Consider the following 25,669-nt stretch of genomic DNA (forward strand, 5'->3'; position numbering starts at 1 on the left):
ATATAAACTGTGAAAATGATTCTGATTTGGTGCTCTCTAAAACATACAATGAATTTATTAAGATTATGTGTTTTTAAAAGTAATGCTTCCACAAGATGTTTTGTGAAACTTAACCTGACAGAATTTCCAAATAAGCTGTCTTGAACCACATGCTCATAAAACACAATACTTTTAAATCTACCTCCCCTATTGATTCCAACTACCTGTGAGGGACAATTTATAACCATCCTACAGTCTGAAGTTTTTCAGTTTTCTCTTAAGCACAATATGCCCACATAACGCAGGCAGACACTCAATTTACTGTGAACCCGCAACAAAAGTGTAGCATTCTCTAGCTGTAAGTAAATAATTAAGACTTTGGTTATTAACCATCACTTTTCTTAATTACGATCTGGACAGCATTCAGCAGCAGTCCTGTTAAGTTTTGCCTTTAATCACACACTAGAAAATTAAATGCACTGCATTTTGAGAAGGTATCCATGATTAATTTAAACATTATAAACTCTTCTGGAATTCATGTACCTTATGAAGGAAGAAGTGAAGAATGAACGAAATAAAAGAATGAATGAATGTAAAAAGCTACTTCTGGACTTTTCCCCCAGTGAAGCTTGACAAATGTATGTTTCTTAGAATATTACTGCAAATACCATCTTTAGAGTTCATGTATAATCATTGATTATTCAATTAGTTTTTACAGGGAAAGAAAAGTATGAAGTATTTGCCTGATATATTAAAACATTCAGCACTTTTAGGTGTCTACAGTTCTAAATTCCTACCTCAAATTTCTCTAATAGATCTTTGCTCTGATACGAATGAGGATCATCAGGAAAAGGTATCTTTCCCTTGTAGTTGCAGGCAGTGAAGGAAGTTAGATTTGTTTTGCTTTACGTAGCAGAATTTAAAATAGGTTTCTGTTGTGAAATTTGTGTGCAGGATGCCAAGCGTTCACCTCTCGCTTAAGAGGTACTTCTCATTGGATTGTAGGAATATCCGGCGTCCAGCCTATTCCAGGTTCAATAACCAGTCTATTTCAAACTCAGTCTATTTCAAGTTCAGTAACAACATTTTGTGCATAGCATTTGTACCTATGATGATTTTGCTATGGAATGCAGAAGAGTACCATCAAACTGATGAATGTTCGGTCTCAGAATTTTGCTTGCTTGCAAAACTTAGCAACATAAATCAAATAAAGACTGAAAAAAATACCGCACAGCCAGCAACTACAAATGCTTCCATCTGATTATTTTCAAATCAAACCACAGAATTTGCACAACATATGCCTTTGAAGAGTCTTGGTTCTCCTCATTAAACTTTGCAGGCTATGTTTCCTTGATTTGATGATATTAATATATTCACCTTAAAACCACATCTATTCCTACCATTTGGTTTGTTGCCCAGCAGTAAAAAGAAAATATGTCATAAATTTTAGAGAACATTGAACTTGGTGGTGTTGAGCAAGATTATGTTTTCAATTACGTGTGATTTACTAACCTGCCTAATAGATAACTTCATTTTACAGATGTCCTAAATCTTAAAATCAATTTTAACAACATCTTAAGAACTCAGTCTAGCCTTTGACATATTTTCTTTTTCATGATTCCTCATGTTCTAAATACTTTTCCCTTCCCCAGTCATTTAATTATATGAAATCACAATCAACAGTGTTCACTAAGACGCACTTTTTTTCCTCAGACAAGCATCAGAATTGACTTCTTACCCTCAGAGCAAAACTTCAATGCCACTAACTCTTAATTCTACTTTTTCCCTTGCATGTAATGAAAAAAAGACAAGATTGTCAAATTTACATGAAAAATTATTTCAATATGCTTTAATAATTTTGGAAATGTAATATTAACTCTAATATGAATTAAATATGCCACATTTAAAAGGAATTTTGAAGTCCAGCTTTTATAAATTTGAACCAGAGCCAGTCCTTTTTTAATCAAAACCATGTTAAATATTCATTCATGTTTCACTGTGAGCACTTATAATAAAGTAAACGCTTCGGTGTAACCATCAATATAGCAAAAACCTTGAATAACCATAGAATCAATTTTACTGCATAAAGCTAACACAAAATTTTCAGCCACTATATTGAAAGATTATATTACAATGATGGCTAGTAGTAAAGGGTTCACATTAAAATGCAAGTTTTTCATAATACACAAAAAAGCAAAACTCAAAGCAAAGCAAAGCTGTGACTACAGACAGTGTGATGACTAAGAGGGAAAAAAAAATCAGGCTGGCACTACAATATTACAGTATTTTTAAAGTACCTTCTTATCAAAACCAAAAATATTATCAAAATATTGGATGAGGAAGGATGAGAAAAGAAAATCTGTAGACTAATGCCTTATTAATGATATATATTAAGATTATGGTTCACTTTTAGTAGAAATGTTAACAGTCAAAGAACTTTTAAGGTAGCTTGCATATGTTGATATCATTATTGGTACTCAGTACAGATCGCTACCACTAAAAGAGCTGATTCTTACAAGATAGTTAAGTTCAATCACTGCAAAACATCAAGAAAAAAAACCACAGGGAAAAGAGAACTCACATACACCTTCGATGATTTTAAACATGTAATACTTTTCCATGCCGAAAGACAATTTAAACTTCAAGACAGTATGTCACATTATCTGAATAGGTGTGCACTCACACACACATGCACACTCCTGACTGTCCAGACATTCCAGTAACTCCTTATTACTCCAACACATCAAACTGAAAAAAACCCAATTTTTTAATTCCTCCTCCGTCCACATTAATAAAAACAAAATTAGCCTGCACTGCCACGGTACATTTTCTGGAGGGACTGCAGTAGCTTTCCTCATGATGACTGCAAGTAAGGCTACCTGACTAAAACAGCATGAAACCGAATAGCAAAGATTTAACTGCTGAATAATTGAAATTATAGTTGATTAAAAATCCCTAAAATATTCAAATTTTGCTGTTGTTTTCAAGTAAGATTGGGCACTTAATCAAAATATATTTTCCAATAATCTCTGCAGTGACCTAAAGCTTCTACGTAGATTATTTTTTCTGTTAGACAAAATAGATAATATATTCAATAGTAATTTCAGAATAGTAATTTCAGATTGAGAAAAAATTAAGACAAAAAAATAAGACTCCTGCAAAACCAGTATTTTCTGCCACCAGAACTTTCCAAAAGGAAATATGTATAAGTTGTGGCAAACCAAGTATTTGACATCCCCATAGGATCTCCCTTTCCTTGCTTCATTTAATGTAAAAAAATTAGCATGTAGGCCATAATCAGCCAAGAGATTGTGCTTCAAAAGATTTTGCAGTTATGAGGCAGAGAATATCACAGAGTTTTGGCTGGTGTTCATACATTCTGAAAACTAAAGTAACTGGGATTCTTTAACTGCATTAAGCAACAGCCTGAGAAATGACCAACTCCACAGGCAATCAGATTTTACTGCAAATCAGTGCTACATTCATGTTACTCAATAAGTGCATCTAAGTACCTATCACCATTTAGGCAGGAATGCCAGATTAAATCCTACAGCTCTAAAAGCCTCTTTTACTAAGAAAATAGTGGAATTTGGGGGGAAAAAAAAGAAACAGGAAAATAAAAGAAAACACCCTACGGTTGTCATCCTTAAGGTGATCTCCCATGCAAAAGTGCCAAGAGAAAACTTCTGAACACAGAGCCCAGATTACAAATCTGTTGAAGGTCAATGCCACTCCACAGAACTAAGATGACTCCCAAGTGACCGGTCTGAGCTCACAACATCCACCTGACACGAACCACTTGCACTGATGAGGACCAGGGCAATCATAGCCAAAGCCAGTCATATAAGCAAGCGCTACCAAATCCTTGAATCCTCTGAAGAACAGAGGCCAGATAAGCATGATTTCAGAGACAGATGATGATGGTTGAAGGTTGACATGTTAACAACAAACTACTTTAAATCATTGCCAGATTTAATCTTCTCATCTATAAACAAAAATGTTTACAAGTTTTAACATATGAGTTGAGGATGATCCACACACTTGAAAAAAAACCCAAGCATCTACAAGAGTACACAAACATCACAGTTTTGGGTCATTTTAGTTTTAATAGCTAACGCAGACAATAGTGATGGATCATTGTTCCTTAAAACTGGTCTTCTCTAGGTCACCAAATTGATTAAAAAAGGAATATGGAGTTAAATTTCTTTAAAAGCAAAAGTTTTGAAAACAATTGTCTGATGAACTGGGCATTTTTTATTACATTTTTAATTGACACAGAAATGTTGGGAAGAGAACATCCCATGTTCCAAAGCCTCTGAACTAGCCTTGTTAACCTCAGAAAGAAGTCACATTATTATGACTCTTCAAAATTAAATGAATTCGGTATTTCATTGCTGGAACATCATTCTAAGTGCAGAATTAAGATAAATTGTTCTTACCCACTACATAGAGTAACAACTTTTTATGCACCTAAAAAGTTAGCAATGCAAACATCTCAGTCATGATAAGAAATATACCATGAAGTGTATTCCAGTTCCATAGGAAAGCATTTTAGAGAAATTACTTTTGAAACACAGTCAGGCAAAGGGAATATTTAAGTAGCAGCCACCTCTCATACAACCCAGCTAGAGCTGCAAATTACAAGAGAAAGTGCATACTCAGGTTTCATATTTACTGTCACTGAACAATGATACTTAAAATAGGTATCAATTTTACATTTATCTTCAGCCAAGTAAAATATCTAAAGGAAAATAAAATTCCTAACAAATTCTCCTGTATCATAAATGAATCAGTAAATATCAGTAAATGAAAACATTGTCATTCTCATGCTGCTAAAAATTGCAAGCCTCTAAAAAGACAATCAATAGATTTTGACACTACTCACCCCACTGGAGAGGAGCCAACTGTAGATGCTCCAGGACCAGTTGATTGAGAACACCTTCCACGCTTGCTTCCCCTTCACGCTTCAGGGAAGGGTAAATTGGAATTAAGGAAAATTTTGTTCCAGCCAGAAAAAGAGTATGTAATATGTGCAACTTTTATTATTGCAAATCAAAACTGCAAGCTAGAGACTCATTAATGGTTAGTTACATATTTTGTTTGTTAACCCATGAATTGACTAACAATAATAATTAGAGCAGTTGGTATCTTCGGAATAGAAAAAAGTTAATTCCACTGAGAAGTGTTAAATACAAAGATGTAAAGGTAAAATGTACCTGAACCATAGTAAAACACAAGGGGAAAAGAAGTCTGGAAGCTGTAAAAATGCAGAAACTGTTAACTATGTGGTGCAGGATCAGAATTCAAAATGACAAATTAAGAGCAATCTGAAAACAAAAAGGGTAAAATTTAATAGAGCAATAGAAAACAGAAGAAATGTGGGCTATGACAGCTTTCAGTACCAGCTCAGTGCCAGTTCTTTGGAGGTACAGGGATGTTAGACAATGCAGTGACAGTGTTGTTATCAGGGGCAAACACACCAGAATCACACAGGCACATAACCTGAAAGCTTCCCTTTCTACTCACTCCTGTATGAGTCCAGGAACAAGCTCAGACTGAAATAAGAAAAAATTAGGAAATTGTTATTACTCTAAGGACAGCAAAGCACTGAAATAAGCTGTCGGGTAAAGCAGAATCGCTGTTTTTAAAGGGCTTCAAAACAGGTTACACAAATGCTAAAATAAAATCATAGGCAATACTCAATGTAACACAAAGATAGTATTATCCATTTAAACAAATTAATAATAATTTCATATGATGCGTCTATTGAGATAGCATGTATTTGTAACAGGAAGATCACTGGATTTCTTTTTTCTAAGTCCCTGACTTCAGAAAGGCCCTGAACACAAAGGGCTTTGAAGCACACCCACATGTCAGCACCAGCTTCTGTTTGGCCAAAGCTGCATTGAGCAGCTTTGGTACAATTTTGTACCACGAGGAGCCCCCATCTCGGCTAGGCTGAGAGGAAGAAGTGGAGGTGAAGCAAGCACCGCTCCTTCAGAGGCACATGTACAGCATATGCATTTCTGTGCACTTACACTGGAATTTCTCTGGCAAAACTTCTATCGTCTTTACAGCTTGGCTCATGCTTCCCCAGAACGAGAGCATCATACAGAAACAGAAGTCGAGAGACAGGATCCTCTCCGAGACTTGAAAACACTCCTTTTCCAACTTTGTAAGCTTCAAATGACACAACCATAGGTGAAGTGATGTCCCACCATAATTAAGGGCTAAGCTCTTAGCAAGACTGATCAAAGTTTGAACCAACAACTCCAAAAGTACCGGAACCATGTTCCTCCAAAATAGATTTAAAGGACTAGAAGAATATCTGAGCTTTTATAAAGTGCTCCTAAAAGTGCCTTCTTCTGCAAAACTCTGGAAAGAGAGGCACAGAATCTGACTGATAAAAGTATGTTCTCATCTGTGTCATTTAAAAGAAAATCAACAAGTACTGCAGATAACTAATTTCTACCACAGGACAATTTTACAGGTTCTCCACAAGATATAAAAGAAAAGTCTTGAAACATCAGATCAAAACGAGATCTAACAATTATTGATTGAGACTCAACAGCTCAAGGAGATGACAGAAGAAGAAAATGGATGCATTGTATAGCATTCTCCCCATTTTTCTTTTTTTAATATTCTCATTATGCCCTGAAAAATGTCTTAAATAGCAGCCTTTCTTTTTTTTTTTTTTTTTTCCTCCCCTAAAAGGACTACAGATGAGGAATTCACAAACCCCAAAGAGTCTGGAAGCTGTAAACACCATTAAAGAAAAGCACCTCTTTGGAAAATTGAAGGCATCAGAGTATCACCTCAGGAAAACATTGCTGCTGAAAAACAAGACCCAGGATACCAGCACAACAGAATAATTACCATAAACCAAACTATAGGACAGAGAATACATAATTTGGATTACCTCATAGAAAGAGCAGATAAATAATTATGTTAACACATCTTCAATGTAAGGAATATAAGTGAGAAAAAACACTAATAAAAAGGCAGTATTTAAAATAGAGTGGCTGCCATTAAAGTTAAACTAACTTAACTGTAATTTACTTACAATTGGCTCACAGTGGTGCCTGGAATATTACAAATTTTTACTGCTTAAAACTCCATGGAAAGCTTAACGTCTCTGATACATTTTAAACTGACTATAAAATAGGTGATTCTCCATATTTTATCACTGGTAAATGCTATCAAAGCATACCCAGGTATTCACATGGATCTACAGAAGGATCTGGACGTGCTGGACCAATGGGCCAAGGCCAATTGTATGAGGGTCAGCTCAGTGCTGGGTCCTGCACTTGGGTCACAACACCACCATGCAGTGCTACAGGCTTGGGAGTGTGTCTGGAAAGCTGCAGGAAGAAAAAGGACCCAGGGGTGTTGGTCTACAGCTGGCATGTGAGCCGGCAGTGTGCCCAGGTGGCCAAGAAGGCCAATGGCAACCTGGCCTGTATCACGAATAGCACAGCCAGCAGGACTAGAGAAGCGATTGTCCCCCTGTACTCGGCACTGGTGAGGCTGCATCTTGAAGCCTGTGTTCAGTCCGTACGACAGGGATGTAGAGGTGCTGAAGCACGTCCAAAGAAGGGCAACAAAGCTCATGAAGGGTCCAGAGAACAAGTCTCATGAGGAGCAGTTGAGGGAACTGAGGTTCTTCAGCCTGGAGAAGAGGATATGCAGGCGAGACCTTATCACTCTCTACAACTACCTGATAGGAGCCATAGCAAGGTAAGTGTCGGTCTCTCTTCCCAGGTAACAAGTGACAGAACAAGAGGAAACAGCCTCAAGTTGTGCCAGGGGAGGTTTAGATTGGGTATTAGAAAGAATTTCTTCCCTGAAAGGGTTGTCAAGCCTTGGAACAGGCTGCCCAGGGAGGTGGTGGAGTCACCATCCCTGGAGGTATTTAAAAGATGTGTAGATGTGGTGCTTAGGGACATGGTTTAGTGGTGGACTTGGCAGTGCTGGGTTAGTGGTGATGATTTTAAGGGCCTTTTCCAACCTAAACAATTCTGTGATTCACAAGAAAACCACATATTGAAATTTCAAGTGCAACACAGCTATAGACCAACTGCTTCTTCGATTGTGTGCAAATAGTATGCTTAGCTATACCTCAACTAATTAAAAAAAAAAATCACATACCTACTGTTCTTAAATCCTGTGCCCAGTTTTACTTCCCCAGTTCAAGACACTGAAATACAGGATAAAATGCCCTGGAGGGTTACCAAGACAATTAGAGAGCTGGAGCCCATAATGTATTAAAATAAGTTGAGAGAACAGGTTTGTTTGGTCTTTAGAAGGAAAGAAGACAAGGAGAAATTTTATTGCTGTTATAGTGGGAGGGTACAGAGAAGACGGAGCCACGCTTTTCGCAGAGGAGCACAGTAATACAAACAGGGCAATGGACACAAGTTGCAGGACAGGGTGTTATAACACACCTGAAGATGTTCCTTCCTACCTAAATTATTCTACAATCAATGCAACCTTGCTATCTTCAGGTTACTCCACAGGAAGACCTGGCAGTGCCAGTGGCATTCAGTGCAGTATTCAGGCTGCCCCATAGGTATGGCAAAATAGACTGAGGCATAAGGTAAATGCCCAAATGGCAAAAACTGATTCAGAAAAGATGCTTTACCTTGCCAAAAAAAAAACACCCAAATACATACTTTTTTAACAAGTACCCAAAATCTTGCTCACAGAGTTTACTAAGCATCTAGTCCTGCTTAAGCTCTGCTGCCAAACAGACTCAAAGACAAAAATCACTGAAGTTCACAGAGAAACTCAGTATAGTTGCTATGGTCTAACCATTCCTCATACACTCGTAGCATTTTATATCATTGACCTCTGTCTCCTGACTCTGTATCAGGCCATTAGATAAAATTGCTCATTACAGTGCAAATACAAACCGAACATTCTGGCAAACTTATCACCTTGGAGATGAAAAGCAACCAAACTATGCAGTAATAAAATGTCAGAGAAAAAGAGAGAAAAGCCTAACTAAAGAGTTTGCCTCTTTTCTAAGGCAAGCCTTTAAAAGTCAATGAAAGCAAAGCAGTTGGAACAGGGGTTGCCAACATACCCTTTCATTCTTACCTCAAAGTCGAACCTGTTAAAAGACAAGTGCAAGATCCAGAATTTAAAATTCATTGAAAAAAAACTACACAGATTAATGGACAGTAGTTCAGACTGACAAAGTTAAGTTTGACCTTATGCAATCTATCTACTTATCCAGACCTCCAAACATTTTGCTGAAATCTCACTGTAATTACAAATCTGCTCTTTCATAGGAGTCAAATTGTTAAATGCCTTTGTTGACTCAGGTCCCATGTCTAACAGTAAAATCTTTGTTGTTAACACCACATGCAACAGCCAGAACTGAAACACTTGACTTCCAGTTTCCAGTGCAACTGTTCACATTTGGCAGTTAAGACATTTTCAATTGCACAATTACATGAGTTTCACTGGGGGCCTCAAAGCCAACAAACACACAACCATCAGATGCTGTTTAAAGGGAAAAAAAACCCCACCCTAATTTTTCACAGTAGACACCTTTATTTCATGTTTCTTTAGGAACAGATTGCATATGATACAAACTGTTCCATACTGAAAACCTGAATGACAGTCAGATGAACTAGTTATCTCCCCAAGGAAAAGGTTGGTCTTTTATACTATCTTGACTGTCTAACGTGGAGCTGGGTACCCACAATTATAACACAGCATGTACTGCTAAAAAAATTTAAAAAAATAAAAAAATTACGATTTTTAAAAATGGTTTCTATCTTAAAGTTACTTCTGTTTTTACTCTCTGCAGCATTCCACATCTTGCATCCTTCTAAAAAGATTTATTTTCAATAACATATTTCTCAGTTCCTTTGCAAATACAGGTGGAAGTGTGTACACAATCATAAACAAATTAGCAAATGTTTATAAATAAAAATTACACTAATGTGAAACAAATATAAATTATTAATGTTCACAGTTTATGTATAGCAGTAGCCTTAGTCATATTATAAGCTTTCTGCTTATTTGTATTGTGGTACTTCAATATTAAAACTAAGTACATGCAATTACTGAGGTACTTAAATAATAGTTACTTTTGCAAACAATTGTTGATGCTAAGAAGCTGCACCAAAATGTAAAGCTCCATCCAGCTAAAGCATTTCTAAGGAAACCTTTACTGAAGTACAAAAGTTCCACAACACCCAATATTCTCAAGAGCAAAGATTCATAATTATGATCAAGATGAAGTCATCAAAAGCTGAATAGACAAACAGAAAAGTAAATTTCAATAACAGTTATCAGTGGTTTGCTGTCAAGCCCAGACAGCACATCAAATGAGATGACTCAAGCTTTTGTCTGATAGATAATAATTTCAAAATTCTGATTGGCTACTTAGATGATGAGACACAAAAACATTCATAAAATTTATGTATTTGGAAAAAATGTCAGTGTTCACAAACTTAATAAATGAGTGGAACTTATGAAGATCACTTAGATGAAATTCAATGAAGAAAAGTTCTAAGGATCACCCTGTAAGGTATCAACAAATCAACAAATGAAGTTGTGAATAATTATTCAGTCAGTGATGCTGGACCACATGCAAAAAAAAATAATCAATCAGACACCGGACACTGACAAAAGAAGTCAAAAACAGTTCTCAGAGCAAGCACCATACCTGAAACACGGAAGGTATAGTTTTTATTCTATGAGAAACCTCACCTGAAGTATTGCTTCCAGCTTTGGGTTCCACATATCAAGAAAAAATAGGTATACTGCAGAACAGTATCAGCAATATGACTGAAAGAAAATGTGCTTTGAAAAAATGTTGGCACTGAGGTTTAAATATAGAAAAGAAAAAAACTGAAGGGGCACAAAGTATAGAATTTCCAAAATGTAAGAAAACATTGCAAATAAGACAGGTTTCATATAAATCACAGAAATTATTGTTGAAGTAAGAAAACAAAGTTTAACTATTAGAAGAGTTAAAAAAGTAACATGATATTTAAGGTGGCACTGGAAGTCTTATTTTTTAAAGGCTGTTAGGGCCGGGTTTAGAATATTTTCAAGCAAATTACTCCAAAATGTTAGTCTCATTTCACTGGAATAGCAGTTCTGTCACAGTACATTAGAAATTCTCTCTGGCTGCAATCAAACTTGGGGAAAGCAGGAGAAAGGAGAAGGAAAAAGAGTTTAGTTTTCAACAGTCATTCTCTGACCCAACCTTCTGCATGGCTGCACAAATCACAGAATAATTTATACTGAAGGGCAATTCCAGAGTCAGTGGCCAACCCTGTGCTCAAAGCATGGAAAATAATGAAATTGCATCAGGTTGTTCAAGGCCTTGTCCAGAAGTTTTCAATATCTTCAAAGACGTTAATTTTACAGCACTTTTGGACAAGCTGTTCCACTATTTGAACACCCTCATTGCGAAAGGGATTTTTCCTAGTACCTAACCAGAATTTACCTGTGCAACGTGCTGCAGTCACCTCATGATGTGCCTTGACTGAAGCGTCAGATGTACTTTGCTGACTGCTGCAACTCTTGGGCTTTGAGAAGGTTCCCCTGGAGGTCCATCAGCTCTCTTAGGCCCAAGGGCAGCCTCCTATGCAATCCTGCCTACCAGTTCCCCAAAGTCTCCTCTCCTAAAGTCCAGTCATTATTCTGCTACTTGCCTTCCTCGCTTCCCTAGGGATACTGAACTCCACCATTTCAAGGCAACTGTAGCCAAGACTGCCATCAAACTTTACCTTTCCAACTGGATCTTCATTATTTTCAAATAGCAGATCCTGCACAGCACGTGCCAAATCAAGCCATACACTTGTACACAAAAAGTGTCCTCAAAGTACTCCAGACACCTCCTAACCCACAAGTGGAAGACTTCTCCCAGTTGTTAAAGGAAGAGTTCACCCAGCTTCGCTTCTTGATTGTGTGGTCTGTCACAAATGTGTACCACATCACCGTGGGACTCCTCTGTCCTTGATCCAAAAGCTTTCTATTGGCCCATCCCTCATTTCCTAACAATTCCCTGTGCACTTCAGCCATCCTTTACACAGAACACAACAACCCCTCATCATCATCTCTGCCCAACCTTCTAAATAACCCCTAGCCACCCATTAGTGTACCCTGTTCACACAAATTACCCACTGTCTCTGAAATCCTGATGACACCAGAGCTCTGAAACTGCACACTGACCTCTAACTCCTCCTCCACATGCTTTGGCAAGTTCAGGTGTAAGCATGTGACACAGGCCCAGATCACATCTCAGGGCAGAATCGATGAACCTAAGCCACTGCTGTGTCCTGTCCATGCTTCCGCCTTCTTGGACTGCTCTACAGGCTTTGGGGCCCATCCTGCAAGGTACCAAGTTTAAAGCTAAACTCGCTAAACTAGTAAATTGCTGGCACTTCATCAGAGAGGTGACAAGAGGCACCCAGAGGTAGAGGACAGGGAAAGACTGTTCATTAAGCAGCAGCAAGAGGTATGACAAACAAAAATAGATATAAAACTGAAACATAAATAATTTCTTGATGTTATCCCTAGCCAAACCTTTCTGTGATTCCTATCAAGAACCCCCTCCACCATCTGAACATTGATAAATCTTTGTTTATTCTTCTAAAAATGACGATGATCTTCATGTGACCAAATTCTCTGAAATGATGTTCAACGTATTTGGATTTCTGAAGTTAAAACGTAGATGGCACAAATAAATGGAATAGTCTGAAGAGTAATAGTCTATGGTGGGTCTAACACAGTGTAAGGACCACAAAGAAGAAGTTTAACCTGCCCTTCATGTTCCACATTAGGAACATAATGTTTTTAACTCAAGATTTTGAAGAACTCTGGTACAAAGGATCAGTAAAAAGATTGAAATCTTAGAGCACTCAGCAAGACACACAGCACTTTAGGAACTTCAAAGGACACTTAGTACGGATGCCTTGATTCGCAAGTCAGAATGCACAGGAAGTCCCTAAAGAAAATACAAGTAATTATAAAAATATTTAGAAAATATGAAGAGCAGCACAATTTTAAAATATTAGCCACCTTAATACTACATATGCTCCGTCTGTTCAAATTCTGTGTTAAAAAAACGCCAGTTGTTAAGCTGATACCAGATGCCACCTAACAGATGCTAAAAAACAAGACAGCATGTTCTTAATTTAAATTATCTCAATACAGCTATTATCTCAAAGATACAGTAAATCACATTACTCTAGAATTTTTCTTAATTTAAAGGACATGGCAGTAAGCTTTCTCATGTCTATTTTCCTAATAATTTTAATTCTATCAAAAATGTACAAAAGGTTGATTTGAATAATACGCTGCTTTGTCTTTACCTTCTGCCTTCAGCCCCCCAAAAGTGTATTAAAATCGACCAAGCTTTACAGTATTTTCACACATGAAGCACTGAAAATCTCATCACTTGAAACCCTGAATATTTCAATGGATAAACCAGTAGAAAATAGATTTTCCATACTGGTAAATACTTCTGGTGCTCCTCAAGACACACAGATACAGCCTGAAATCCTCATACTTTGTAAAATATTTTTGGACCTAATGGGAGTTCTGTATAACTAACTTCTCATTACAGTCAACATAATCCACTTCAACTAAAATTTGAAGCCTTTGTTTATGTGACGGTTTTATATGGTATCCACCAATACAGCAAGAATTCAAGGAACTGTAAGCTAAATCATATAGTCCTTCCCTTGTAAACAATCTAAGATTACTTACAGTAAAATAGTCTGAGCAGTGGTCTTTAAAATAGACATTACTCTTCTCATGCATATACTTAGCAGAGAAAGGGTAGTTCAAAGTTGTTCAAAGATGGTACACACCAAAAAGATCACTCGGTCTTACCATTCAAAGGACTTTTGCAAAAATGTCTTCTCTAGTAAGAAATAAAAGCAACTATATGTATTTCTGCAAATACTTTTTATATCTTGGCTGCATTTAGGCTGGCTTCTGAAGGAAAACAAAGCTTCTGCAGTTATGCTCTCCATGCTCTCCATCCATTTCTCCGTGTGTCTGTCCATCAGTGTGGCTGAAAAACTCTGCTGGCCAGTGTCACGACTACTCTGGCGGAAGGACAGATGCCTCAGAAACAACATTTCTCAAACTTCACGGAAGTGAGAGGAGAATTATTATTTTTTTTTAATCATTCACATCTCAACATTGCTGTAAGAAATAAAAGCATGAGAAAGACTGACTCTAGTCGAGATACGAAATCTGGACAGCAATGTACATGTTTCTTCAAGAATTTTTAAGCACATGTGCAACTTGTTGGCTTTCATTAGAATAGTTTTAGTTCTAGGAACAGAGATAACATTCGTAACAAACCTTAAAAACAGAGAAACTAATGCTTGGACTGAATTTAACACAGAGATTTCATTAATTGTTCTGTTAGTTTTCCAAGGTACTGACTTAATGTCAGCCACGATAGATTTGGTATCAAAATTAGGTTTAAATATAGAACACAGAATGGATGTAAACAGTGTTGCTCAGCAACAGAAATTAATGAGCATGTATTTTTACACCCTGACAAAATTATTACAACTGTGAATTCAATTCCAGTATAAGAATTCAACTATGCTATTGAAGAATATTTATATCTTTCCATAACACAGAAATTTTCTCAGTCAGTTCTGGTTAAATATTGACACTTTTTCATAAATGGAACTCTTTCTGAAATGTTACTTAGGGAGCCTAGACAGAACCAGGCATAATCTCATTTATGTCTCAAGTCTTGCCTTTGACAAATCGTGTGCAGCTCATTTAGAAATCAGTAAGGCAAAATCATTTCAGATCACAAGATAAAAGTACAATTAGAAGCACAAAAAGATAAATCATGATTTGATTGCCACTCCTCTCATTTCCTGCCACCCACTAGCATGCAAATTTGTGGATGATCTGAGTGAAAAGTATAAATCTCCTGGAAGATGCTGAGTATCAAGACATGGCTTGGGGTGCTGTTGGCTGCACAGAACATGGCCCTGATTAAAATAATGAAAAAGTACATTTTTGACAAGCCAAGCACAAGATTTTTTTGTGAAAATCACAAAATTTACAGCAACACCATTGGTTTGTTTTACCTCCAAATCGAATGTATTTCTTTATTAATAATTGTAAGGCGATATTTTACTACATTTAGAATGATTATGGGGATTTTATGTTTTGAATGGCTAAGTCATCACACAAGTCCTTTCTAAGCCTTAAAAAGGCTACCTAAGATTAGATACATTACTAAATCTGTAAAGAGGACTTGGAAAAAATTATTCTAATAAATTCTGATTTGCTCAAATTCAACTAAATATATGATAACTCTCTAAATCCAGCTTTGTGTATTTCTTCATGGTTCAGTTACTTGGAGTAGGGGAGAACAGAAAAAACTGACCCTATAAAACTACTACTCATCAATCCTAACTATACTTCCTCAGTTCCCTAAAAGTTCAGAAAAACACGCAGGGTTTGTGGCAGGCTCAATGACTCAGAAAAAGCCGTTATAGTAAGACCCAAAGCATCATCTAAATAATATACAGCACAATTAACCTTAAACAGTCTATAATTATGATAAGCTTTATAGTTCTAATTACTTTGATTTTCAGTAGCACTGCTATACAGTGAGTTGAATTATAAAATAAAATGTGCCACGGGGCATCTATTTATATATTTTTAAAGCAAGTATTTATATGAAAGGATATAATTTTCCAGCAAATATCCAGCTTGCTGTTAATCTCCAGACCTCTTGCTTGTTGCCTTTCTTCTTCCAGCTGCTTTGCATTCGCAAACTGTGTCCCATCAGTAGGGGATTCTGGGAAGCTCTCAAAACTGAACTTGTCAACTTGGATAGCCATACTGTAGCAAAGGGAAAAGAAAGAGAAAAATCCCAGGATTTTTACTATAACAATTTTACAGATACTACTTCCGCAGAAAATGCAGACCACTTGAAACCAAGCACTACAATGTTAGTATATTTGTCTCAGTGACATCTAGTCTGTATACTAATGATATAGAAGCCATTTAAGCAGTTTATTAATCCCAACCTATACACTAGTGAAATAAAATTTTATATACAAAAATGTCTGCTGAAGCTAACAGTAACACACTTAGAAAGCCATTGTGCACTTCACTGGTTTTACAAGCCAGCTTCCTAAATTTTCCTTTAAAATTGTCCTTACAAACCTCAGGAAGGAAAGACAAAACAACCACAGTACCTGGGCCTAAATGTGGCCCTTGTCTTTTTCTTTAAGAAGATACTTCCATTTTGCTTAATGTATCTTCACGAATTACCGACAATACTAATTTCAGTATCATAGTATAATTTATTGGTAGTAAATGGTTAAATTTGCTTTATTAAATGTACGGTGAGGCATAAAAGCAAATTAAATTAAATACATTATGCTATAATGCATACTAAATACTTAAATGTTAAACTAGAATCACTAATCTAATACAAAAGGGAATTTAGACCAGCTCACATCACATGAAATGTGGTTATAGCAGATCTAATATACTGCGCTGCCAAAACAGCTTTAATTTCCTGAATTGTCTAAAATAAAAAAATAATTAGTGAAGAATAAAAATATATTGCTCTTGAGATGACTTCGCACTTAAGGAAAACCAAAGACCAAGCAACAGGTTTGGAAATTGTTCATGAAACACAACTACATTCTAAAAAGAAGTATGGTAAGGGCATTTAAATAAAACAGGGGATTACTATTATTCCTTTATATATTACTACATTAAAGAGCAAAACGTATTCTATAAATGTTGCCAACAGGAAAACAGTAGTAACAAAAGTCAACGAGAAAGGGCTTTGAAATCCCCCCAGACAGAAATGATTTTCTATAATTAGCATTAATTTCAGAGAATCTTGACCCTAAAAGGAATGGGCAGAAAATACACGGCAAGTACAAGAACAGGGAATAATCTAGAGCTTATCAAGCTTCCTGTGGAAAGATGAATTCAAACAGGCCCATCATGCTTCACCTGGAGCAAAAAATGACATCTCAGGAGGAGAAACTGGGAATTTTCCAAGACTACCTTCATCATTAAAAAGTAGAAATACAGCACTGAGACAAAGGTGGCACAACTACTGTTTCCATAAGCTACCTCTTTTGCAGATGGCATCTTTGCTGATCTTCACATTTAAAAAAAATCAAAAAAGGCAGAAGAATTAATCTATTCCTCTCTAAGGGGTGTTTTTATTTTGGCTATGTTTTCTACAGCAAGAGATCATTAGGAGTTTTTCATTTGCATGCAAAGACCATCAAGTGCTGGGCATATAAAAAAAGAAAGCAAATATGAGCTACGAAAGTGTATCACAGTAACTGCCAGAATCAAGCCCGAAATAATGTAATGAAAAACACCTAGATGCAGTCCGTAGAGTGGATTTTTTTAAAAAAAATATCAAGCTTGAATGACTAACACCATCAATTCTTACTGCAATTCAAGTACGATTTGAGTCTGAAATGCAGGCTGAGTTGGCTGCAGTCTGCATGGGCAATGTGTGTGGAAGACAGAGGCACAACTGGAATGCTACGAAATCATTTTTGCCTTTGTTTCTAAGATTACATCATTACTCTGTGGTACATCAGCAGGTGCAAACCCAGTACTTGATGTCTATTACATACGCAGGACTCTTTAAATTCTCACATAAATACTCACAGTTGGTTACCTATAGTCATAGTTTTACAAGAAATTATCTTAGTTGCTGAACATATTTAGAATCTATCACCCGATGGACCTGGATACCAGCTCTCACCTAATTATTGTGCCATACTTTTCTAAGTGAATGATATATTAGAAAAACATTCCTGCCTAACAATATTTAATATGAAACTGGGGGTATTCAGATTGCATTCTTCTGTTAATGGATCATTACTGGCAATATGGTAATTTTTTCTGGAAATTTAATATGCATGTAAGCACTTTCCCCGCCCCCCCCCAACAGTCTACAATAAATCCATATCTACTTCAGCAATACAGTCTAGATTACCCTTAACAATGGTTTATTTTACAGCTCTGCTCAATATAACTTTATTAAGCTCTAAGGTATCAAAAACTTCAGTAAATAAGGCTCCTAGTACTCAGAACCTCTACTAATTTTTCAAAATATTCAACCATGTTTTCATTTATACTGTGTATTTAGCACAGTAACACCTCATGTCACATGAGAAGATACAAAGCCTTCCCCTACAACATGCTCACCCGCTAGAAAGAGGTCCAAGTAAAGAAAACCACAGAGAAAAAAATACCACATAAAACAATATGATGAATACAGCTGTCGGCAGAATATATGAAAGCACCACGGAGAGAGAAAATAAAACTTTTCAAGACAGTTACACTCAAAGTAAAGCATGACAAAATTAAATCCAAGCTCTTTTTCTTAAACATAGATGCCTTTTATCATCAGCATTCTGCTTCCTCTTGTGCTAAAAATATTCATATCAAGATTTGTCTCTGCATTTTTTATCAGTAATGTTGCTTCAGTATTTATTCCTCAGCCTATGGAACGTGTAGTAAATGGGAAGGCTTTACAGGAAAGTCAAAACAAAAAATAAATACCATAACCTAAATCAGTCACTCATAGTCAAAAATGTACTGCTACACAAACACAGCTTCTTCACTTTGCTTCTAATATAATGATTTCTCCCGTCTCAAAAGATGCGTTTCACCAGTGAGGTATTAACAGACAAATGAGTCCCAAAGCCAGGTGGACTGAAGGTGAAAATGAACAGGCTGGACTTTGAGCAACAATCACCAAGCAAATAAAGGATTTTTTCAATTTTTAAGTGATCTGTAGAGATCACATGGGCTTTATTCTAAACGAAGCAGAAGGCAGTGAAAGGCATCGCCCAACTTTGTCACTGTACTGTGCATCAAAATAATGAAACTGAAATGTATTTCAGCTGTAAAAGTCTTTCTCAACTTGTGTCTACAGTTACTTTACAACCTGTTTCTTGCCAAGAGTTCTCTGCGCTTCTTTTCTCCCCAGATGTGTCCTTGCTTGTGATATACAAGAATCTACGGAATCTATATCGGAAGAAGTAAAATTCAGATTGAAACAGGCATTCTATTTATTACAAAGGGCTAGGATAATGATGGCTGCCGTTGTGTAAGGGTAACTGTATACACAGTACGTTGCCCTTCACGGTAATTACATAGCAGGGAAAACATCCAAGATCTTAAACCTCAAAAGTTTAAACATATACTTGCTCCAGGAAAAGGGACAAGAATTTCATTTTAACCTTCTCTGCCTCATGGGTAGCTATCCAAATTTCCTACAAAAAGAGTTTTCAGTAAATCATGAGATATTTGTATAAAAACACTTCATTATGTAAAAATATTAAATAGCCAATCCTGCAAATGCAAAACAGGTTTTATTTCTCTCTGGATAACCTTGCTTGTGCAGGAGGAGGAATAAAGTAACAACAGTTTTCATGAATAATGAAACAATCGTGTTTTGAAACTACTGGGTTCTGTCACAAAACAAGCCCAAGCCGTTGTGACAGCTATTCAGACAACCATGCATCATTACAAGGGATGCAAATTATTCAAATACAAATTAAGTGAACGAAGAGGAAAAGGTCAGCTCATTGGCAATGCTGATGATATGTTTGCGGTATCATCTCACGTTACCTGTCAGGATGACTTACAGGAAAAAAAAAAAAATGACAAACCCTCTGACGGTGCAGCATATATTTCAACAACAGTTATCTGAAGTCATATTAAAGTAACAGTGCACAATTATTAAAGACACCGGACAGTTCATTTCACCATTTCTTAAATAAATGATTTTCAACTTTAATGGAAATCTTAATCTTGACAACAAAATGCACCTCAGAAAGGAATTCATATCAAGGAAAAAACCTTCCTGTGACTGGCATCACGGCTACTCCTGAGCCAGCGCCTTGCACATCCCTCTTCACTAAAGCAGTGCCAGTTAAAATTAAGCAACACTGACAGTTTCACAGAAGTGGCAAGTAGCAGGCAAAATTACTAAGTGAAGAATTCCGTAGGGACTACAGCCTTTAGTGCTGTAACTCCTGCCCTTGCTCCTGGCAGGACAGTGGGCAGGTCCCAGGCATGCATCTCGGCTCTTCTGCTGTCCTCATCTCTTACCAGAGGATGAACCTATAAAGTGAAACTAAATATGTGACAGTCTCCAAATAAAACAGGTTTAAAAGCAGGCATGGTATTAAAAGGAAAGCAGCAATGTGGTTAACATAACTAGATTTCATCTTTCATTAAGTAAATAAAATATTGCTGCATAGGTTGGAAGAATAAAATCTAGAGATAGTCATTCAGTTCTCTTCAGGAAGAAACAATGTAACAGGAACCCAAAAACTCTTCCTCATGGCCAACTACTTATTTAAATACTATCAGCCACCGATGAGCTGGAAGCTGTTTCCATGATGAAGTTGAAAGGAGGCAGCTGGTGACTATTCAACATTATGCTTCCCGTTCATCTTCCTTTCTCACAGAAAGTAGACAGTAGGGACACAGAGCCAGACCATATTACTACTACTTATGCAAAATGCTTATCTATATGAGTACTCCCTGTATAGTCCATGACTTCAACTTTCAGTAAAAGAAGTGAGGATGATACTCTTGCTCTCACCTTCACAAGGGGAAAAAAAAAAAAAAAAGAAACACCCCCCCCCCCCCCAAAAAAACCCACATAAAGACAAGCCTGCTTTTAAAAAAAGAAACTTCACCAGATTCTTCTGTTGTGCAAGCTCAGTAATAATGTTTTTATAACATCATTTTTCAGGTGCACATAATTCCACCCTAAATACAAGTTCTGCAGCTGATATAAAAAATGGCAGTGACACCCCAGCATATAATAAATCATAGGCAAAGACAATCCTCAAGAATCAAATCTTTCGTGACATGAATACATATGTATCACTAGATGAAAACGAGAAAGTAATTTTAATAAATTAACATTAACCTTGTGTTTACTTCTAATTATATCACTGTTTTAGAAGTGCAATCTATATTTCATTCACTACTATAAAATACAACTGTAAAAATAAGTAGTTCAAGCGACCCATAAGTAATGATCTCTCCTCCTGGCCTAAAACTGACTTCATAAAGAAAAAGGATTGCTTTAATATCTGAACTATGCAAAGCAAAAGATAAATTTTTCCCATTAATCTCGGAAAGGTCAATTAAATTAAAAAATTTGCATTTAGAACTTAATTATTTATTTAAAATAATTGAAGAGGAGATAAAAGTCAAACTATATAGTGCTGAGGTCTGTAAAATTCAACAGCTTATACTTATCTGATCCCCAACATTTCAGACAATAAGAAGTTAAACTGGGAAAGAATAGCTCCACTGTATATAATGTAGTATTGGAAAATGGAACAGTGTTAAGAGATAGTTAGCTACATAAATCTTCTGTTTAAATGAGATTATACTATGGACACTGAGAATCTCGCTTTTCAATTCTTAACTCCAAATCTGAAAACCATAAACTGGAAACGAAGAGACGTAACAATTAACTTCACCTTGCATCTTTCCTCACTTGCCCATTTAAATAATTTGGACTTCTATGGCAATCATCATGCAACAAAACTGTTAGCTACTTAATGAAGTAAGACATGTAAAATAATAATACTGGTAATAGCCTGCTTTATAAATACAGCAATTTCTAATAGGGGGCATAAGAGATTAATGATCAATAGTCATTCACACCATTAGGAAATCTAGAAAAGCATAAGCATGATATTACTTGAAGATTGAGTTGAATATCTTTGCTTGATTTATCACAGCTGAACTACACAAGGATTATAATCCTGTCTTTATTCAAAATAATGTATCCAATATCCAAAAAATACTGTATCTGGTAACCCTCTCTCAGTGGACTATTAATAATCAGAGTAATAAATTTCAAAAGATATACATTCATCTTCAGTTGCTCATTTGGATAATTCAGTATTCCCTTTATATGGCAGAAAGTTCAAAACAAAACAAACGTAAATTAAAAACATGGAATTTTGTGCCAGATATAAAAACAAAGGCCCACAAAAATTTATTATAGTCATGCCTAGTTATCGTTGCAGCCCTCCCAATCTTCTCAGTAAAAAATTGAAAAGATTGCCCACCCCAAAACAGAAAGGAAAAAAAAAAAAAAAAAGTGGAATAACACTAGCACCTCTGTTCTGTTCAGAGCATCTTTCCCAGGTAGCCTTGAGCGGAGAAATCAGGTACTCACCTGCTGCAACCCTTTTATCATCCTTCTGACCCTGCACACACCTAGCATCGAGGGACACAGGACAAAACCACCACATGTCTCTGCTTCTGGAACACCACAAAAAAAACCAACCCAGGAAACACCGCTGAAGAGCACTTTGGTCAGGAATCACCACCAGATCACTTCACAGCATGGTCTCTGCCCTGTCCCAACACTGCTGGCTGTCGTTGGCCCCGGGCACAGTGCTACACAGGTGGAGTAAAGCTGGGTGTGGGTAAGACCTGCGTGGGACACCAAGACACACACAGCCTCTTGCACATGGTAAACCTGGAGCATCAACTCACTTTCTCTTTAGAGAAAGACTTCAGCATCCCCAATAAATGATGCAATTGATGGCAGTGTTCCTCTTTTAAAGGAGTAGGACTGTAACGTGGTGCACACACCTGAAAGGGTATCTTCAGCGAAGACAGAGGACCTAGTCAAAACGAAAGCTTGCTCAAAACACCAGAACAGCCTGTACAGAGGAATCATTCATACATGAAGCAGTCCATCTCAGTGATTACACAAGAGGAAATGAAGTGGTACAGAGCTTTATATACAACTTTTTTATAAAGGAAGCACAGGTTTTTCATAAAGGAAGTGATTCAAACATTTTTTGAGTAAAATGGTAAGATGCATGAATGCTCAGTGTGCAAGTGTACACATTTCACCGTGGACTGTGACTCCAAGATACAACTAGACTTTACATTCATAGTGAATTATTAATTTACTATCTACTTGCTTGTCTCCTTTTTTAGATATGCAAAGATAACATCTGCCCTTTTCCCAGAGCAATGCAGTAGAAGTTCACCTCGAGATGATTTACGTGATAACAAAATTCTTTTCCAAGTCACTGTTTACCCAAACCATTTCCCTTGCTAGATGTATAACCTGTATACTTCTGTCACACGTCTGACCTTCACGTTTTCTGGATTTCTTAAAAACACCATAGCTGTACAGAGCACTCTTTGGTTAGTTCCTTGAAGAGTCTTATATTCAAGATTTAAAATGTTTACTTTGCACTTGTTGATTCTTTTGGTATATAGTTACAAAGATTTTTATTACAGATTCTCAAGTCCCAGAAGCAAGTTTTGTGAGTGGTGCCATACTTCAACTAGCCTGCCAAAGAGCAAAGTTGGGGGACAGTCAGGACATCACCAGTTTAAGAAACCAAAGCACCAGTACAATAGTGAACATCTCCCACCGCTGCAACATGGGCCATGAGTTTTGACCTGCAGAGCTTATTTTGTAACGAGTACCAGGAATAACATTCACAAACATGAGTAGGGGCACAAGAAGCTTTAGTCATGCTCCCTAAATCTTAACTCCCAGTGAGTAAGCTTCACCTGAGGAGGTGTACAGGTTCCATATCAGTCAACTGCTCAGCACTATTAATAGAAATTATACACATCTCACACTTTCACACACAAAATTTTCACCTAAAGAATATTTTCCTCAAAAACACTGTATGCATAGGAAGGTTGTTTAATGCTTCCTCCACCAATAACACCAAAACATGTATTTAGAACTGTGCTCAGAAACAAGCTATTTTCAGAAAACAAGCTCTCCCACTGAGGAGTGCAGCAGCCTGAAAGCCCACGTTGGTCTCACCGTTTCTCATCAGCAGTTAGATCCTTAATGAATGTTAATGTGATAGCCTCAAAGCATTTCCCATCCGCCCAGGAAATAATAGTTAATAAACCAAGGCGTTGCTTCTATTGCTAATGATCCTTAGCCCTTGGCAGCCCTGAATCCAGCTTCAGCAATATGCAGAGCAAGGACTGCCTTCACTTTTATCTCATCAAGTTTCTATCGATTTACCTTTGCACACTTTGCCCCACATATTGCTGGGCTGCATTAGTTGGCTGATTTGTCTGATTAGTATATCAGAAAATGAGCCCAGCTCTAAAATGCCTTGTTATTTCAGCCAAAACTTCCCATTTGGAAACAACTGGATCTTATCAAATAACTGCCCTGCCAGTTGCCCTCTTACTCAGTGAGCCGCGAGCTTGAGCTCCCGTGGGAAAGCGCAGTGAAGCCGAAGGGCCACCAGCCTCGCATCTGAATGCTACAGCTAGAAATTTGTTTTTATTTAATCATTAAAAGGGAAAATACTTACTTTGGAGCAGTGGCCTACCATATTAACCTACCTAAGTCAATTAGGGCGGGATAGACCACGCATTATATACGGACAATCGATTGCGTGGCCCTGTTTGTGTGCCTGCCTAATGTCCAGGCAGCAGCACAACCATCTTCAAAGAACTAAAGCTAATTAAGAAAACCCATTAAAATCAAACTAGATCAAAGGGCTTTTTAGTCTTGTTTCCTACGGTAGTTTGAACATAGGAGTTTGAATTTTAGAAAGGAAAATTTCACCTGTGAGCAAAATCATGCTTGGGAAGCTTTTGCAGAACACGCAGCTAGTTTAAAAGAACTCAGATGTAAATCCAGGATTTTTGGTGCCACTAAAAAACCCAACAATGCTTATCTTTCTCATATATACAAATTTCTTACATGAGAATGGATGTCTTCACTACATTTGGAGAATGTGGAGGGATGGGGGATTATACATAATACATGTTATGAGCAGTGATCTAATGGTGTCTGAGATAAAGCCACTTTGGTTCTGAGAAGACCACCAGTGCAAGCTTTTTGTTACTATGGCAAGCACAAAGCCCCAGCTAAGGAACAATTTAAAACAAAACCCCCAAAATATGACCTTTCAATTAAAAGTTCACGCTGAATGTATCCATTTATGTATGATACCAAACTTTTTTAAAATTTTCATTATTTTTAAGTGTTCTTCTTAAAATGAGGAATACCCTAACAGGACTAAGGAGTGCTGTAAGTTTTTCATGTATTTCATTCATGTCTACTTTAAATAATGCTTTAAACATATATGAATTTACATTAATCCTTTCATTACTTCATAAACTGAGAAACAATTATTTTAAGTAAAAAAAAATAGCTTGGTATTATTTAGAAGCGTTGGTAGTGTTTTAAAATACGTAAATGTTGAAAGTAATTTTTTTTCAGCCTTTCTTTTTAATTTAGAAAATTATGAAGTCTGTTCATTCATTTAAGTCTACATTCTATGGACAAAGAAAAAAAATTCATCAAAATTCTGTAAACGTTTCTTTGTGGCATTCCTTTATAGCTAATAAAAGCTCCAAAGATGATGCTAGCTAAATTTCTGCAAGACATTTTTTCTCTTTTAAAAAATGCAGACTGCAAGGTAAAATTCAAAGGTACCAAAACAGAAAACAATAATTTGAGATCTCTTTCATGAAAATTATATATACTTTCCACTCACTGACTAGATCTTGCTGACTATAATAAAAACATACGTAGGCATATCTAGATTTAGGCATCCATTTCCAACTGGATCCCAATTTAGGAATCAGTCTTATTCTCTACCTTTGGGCAGGGGGGGTGGGGGGTGGA

At 36.7% G+C, this 25,669-nt stretch overlaps 1 protein-coding gene across 5 annotated transcripts in view; it reads right to left on the reverse strand.

Moving 5' to 3' along the window:
* The window catches only part of TRAPPC9 (trafficking protein particle complex 9), a 508,539-nt gene that overhangs the window by 248,690 nt on the left and 234,180 nt on the right, over positions 1-25,669 (reverse strand). For all 5 annotated transcript variants that reach the window (XM_037379008.1, XM_037379006.1, XM_037379007.1 and 2 more), the window contains 2 exons: positions 15,684-15,837; positions 4,865-4,955 (listed from right to left, as the gene is read on the reverse strand). In XM_037379008.1, coding sequence (XP_037234905.1) covers positions 4,865-4,955; positions 15,684-15,837 — 245 coding nt within the window. The remainder of the gene's footprint in view (positions 1-4,864; positions 4,956-15,683; positions 15,838-25,669) is intronic.

This window comes from Falco rusticolus, chromosome 3 (genome assembly GCF_015220075.1).
Source record: "Falco rusticolus isolate bFalRus1 chromosome 3, bFalRus1.pri, whole genome shotgun sequence".
NCBI lineage: Eukaryota > Metazoa > Chordata > Aves > Falconiformes > Falconidae > Falco > Falco rusticolus.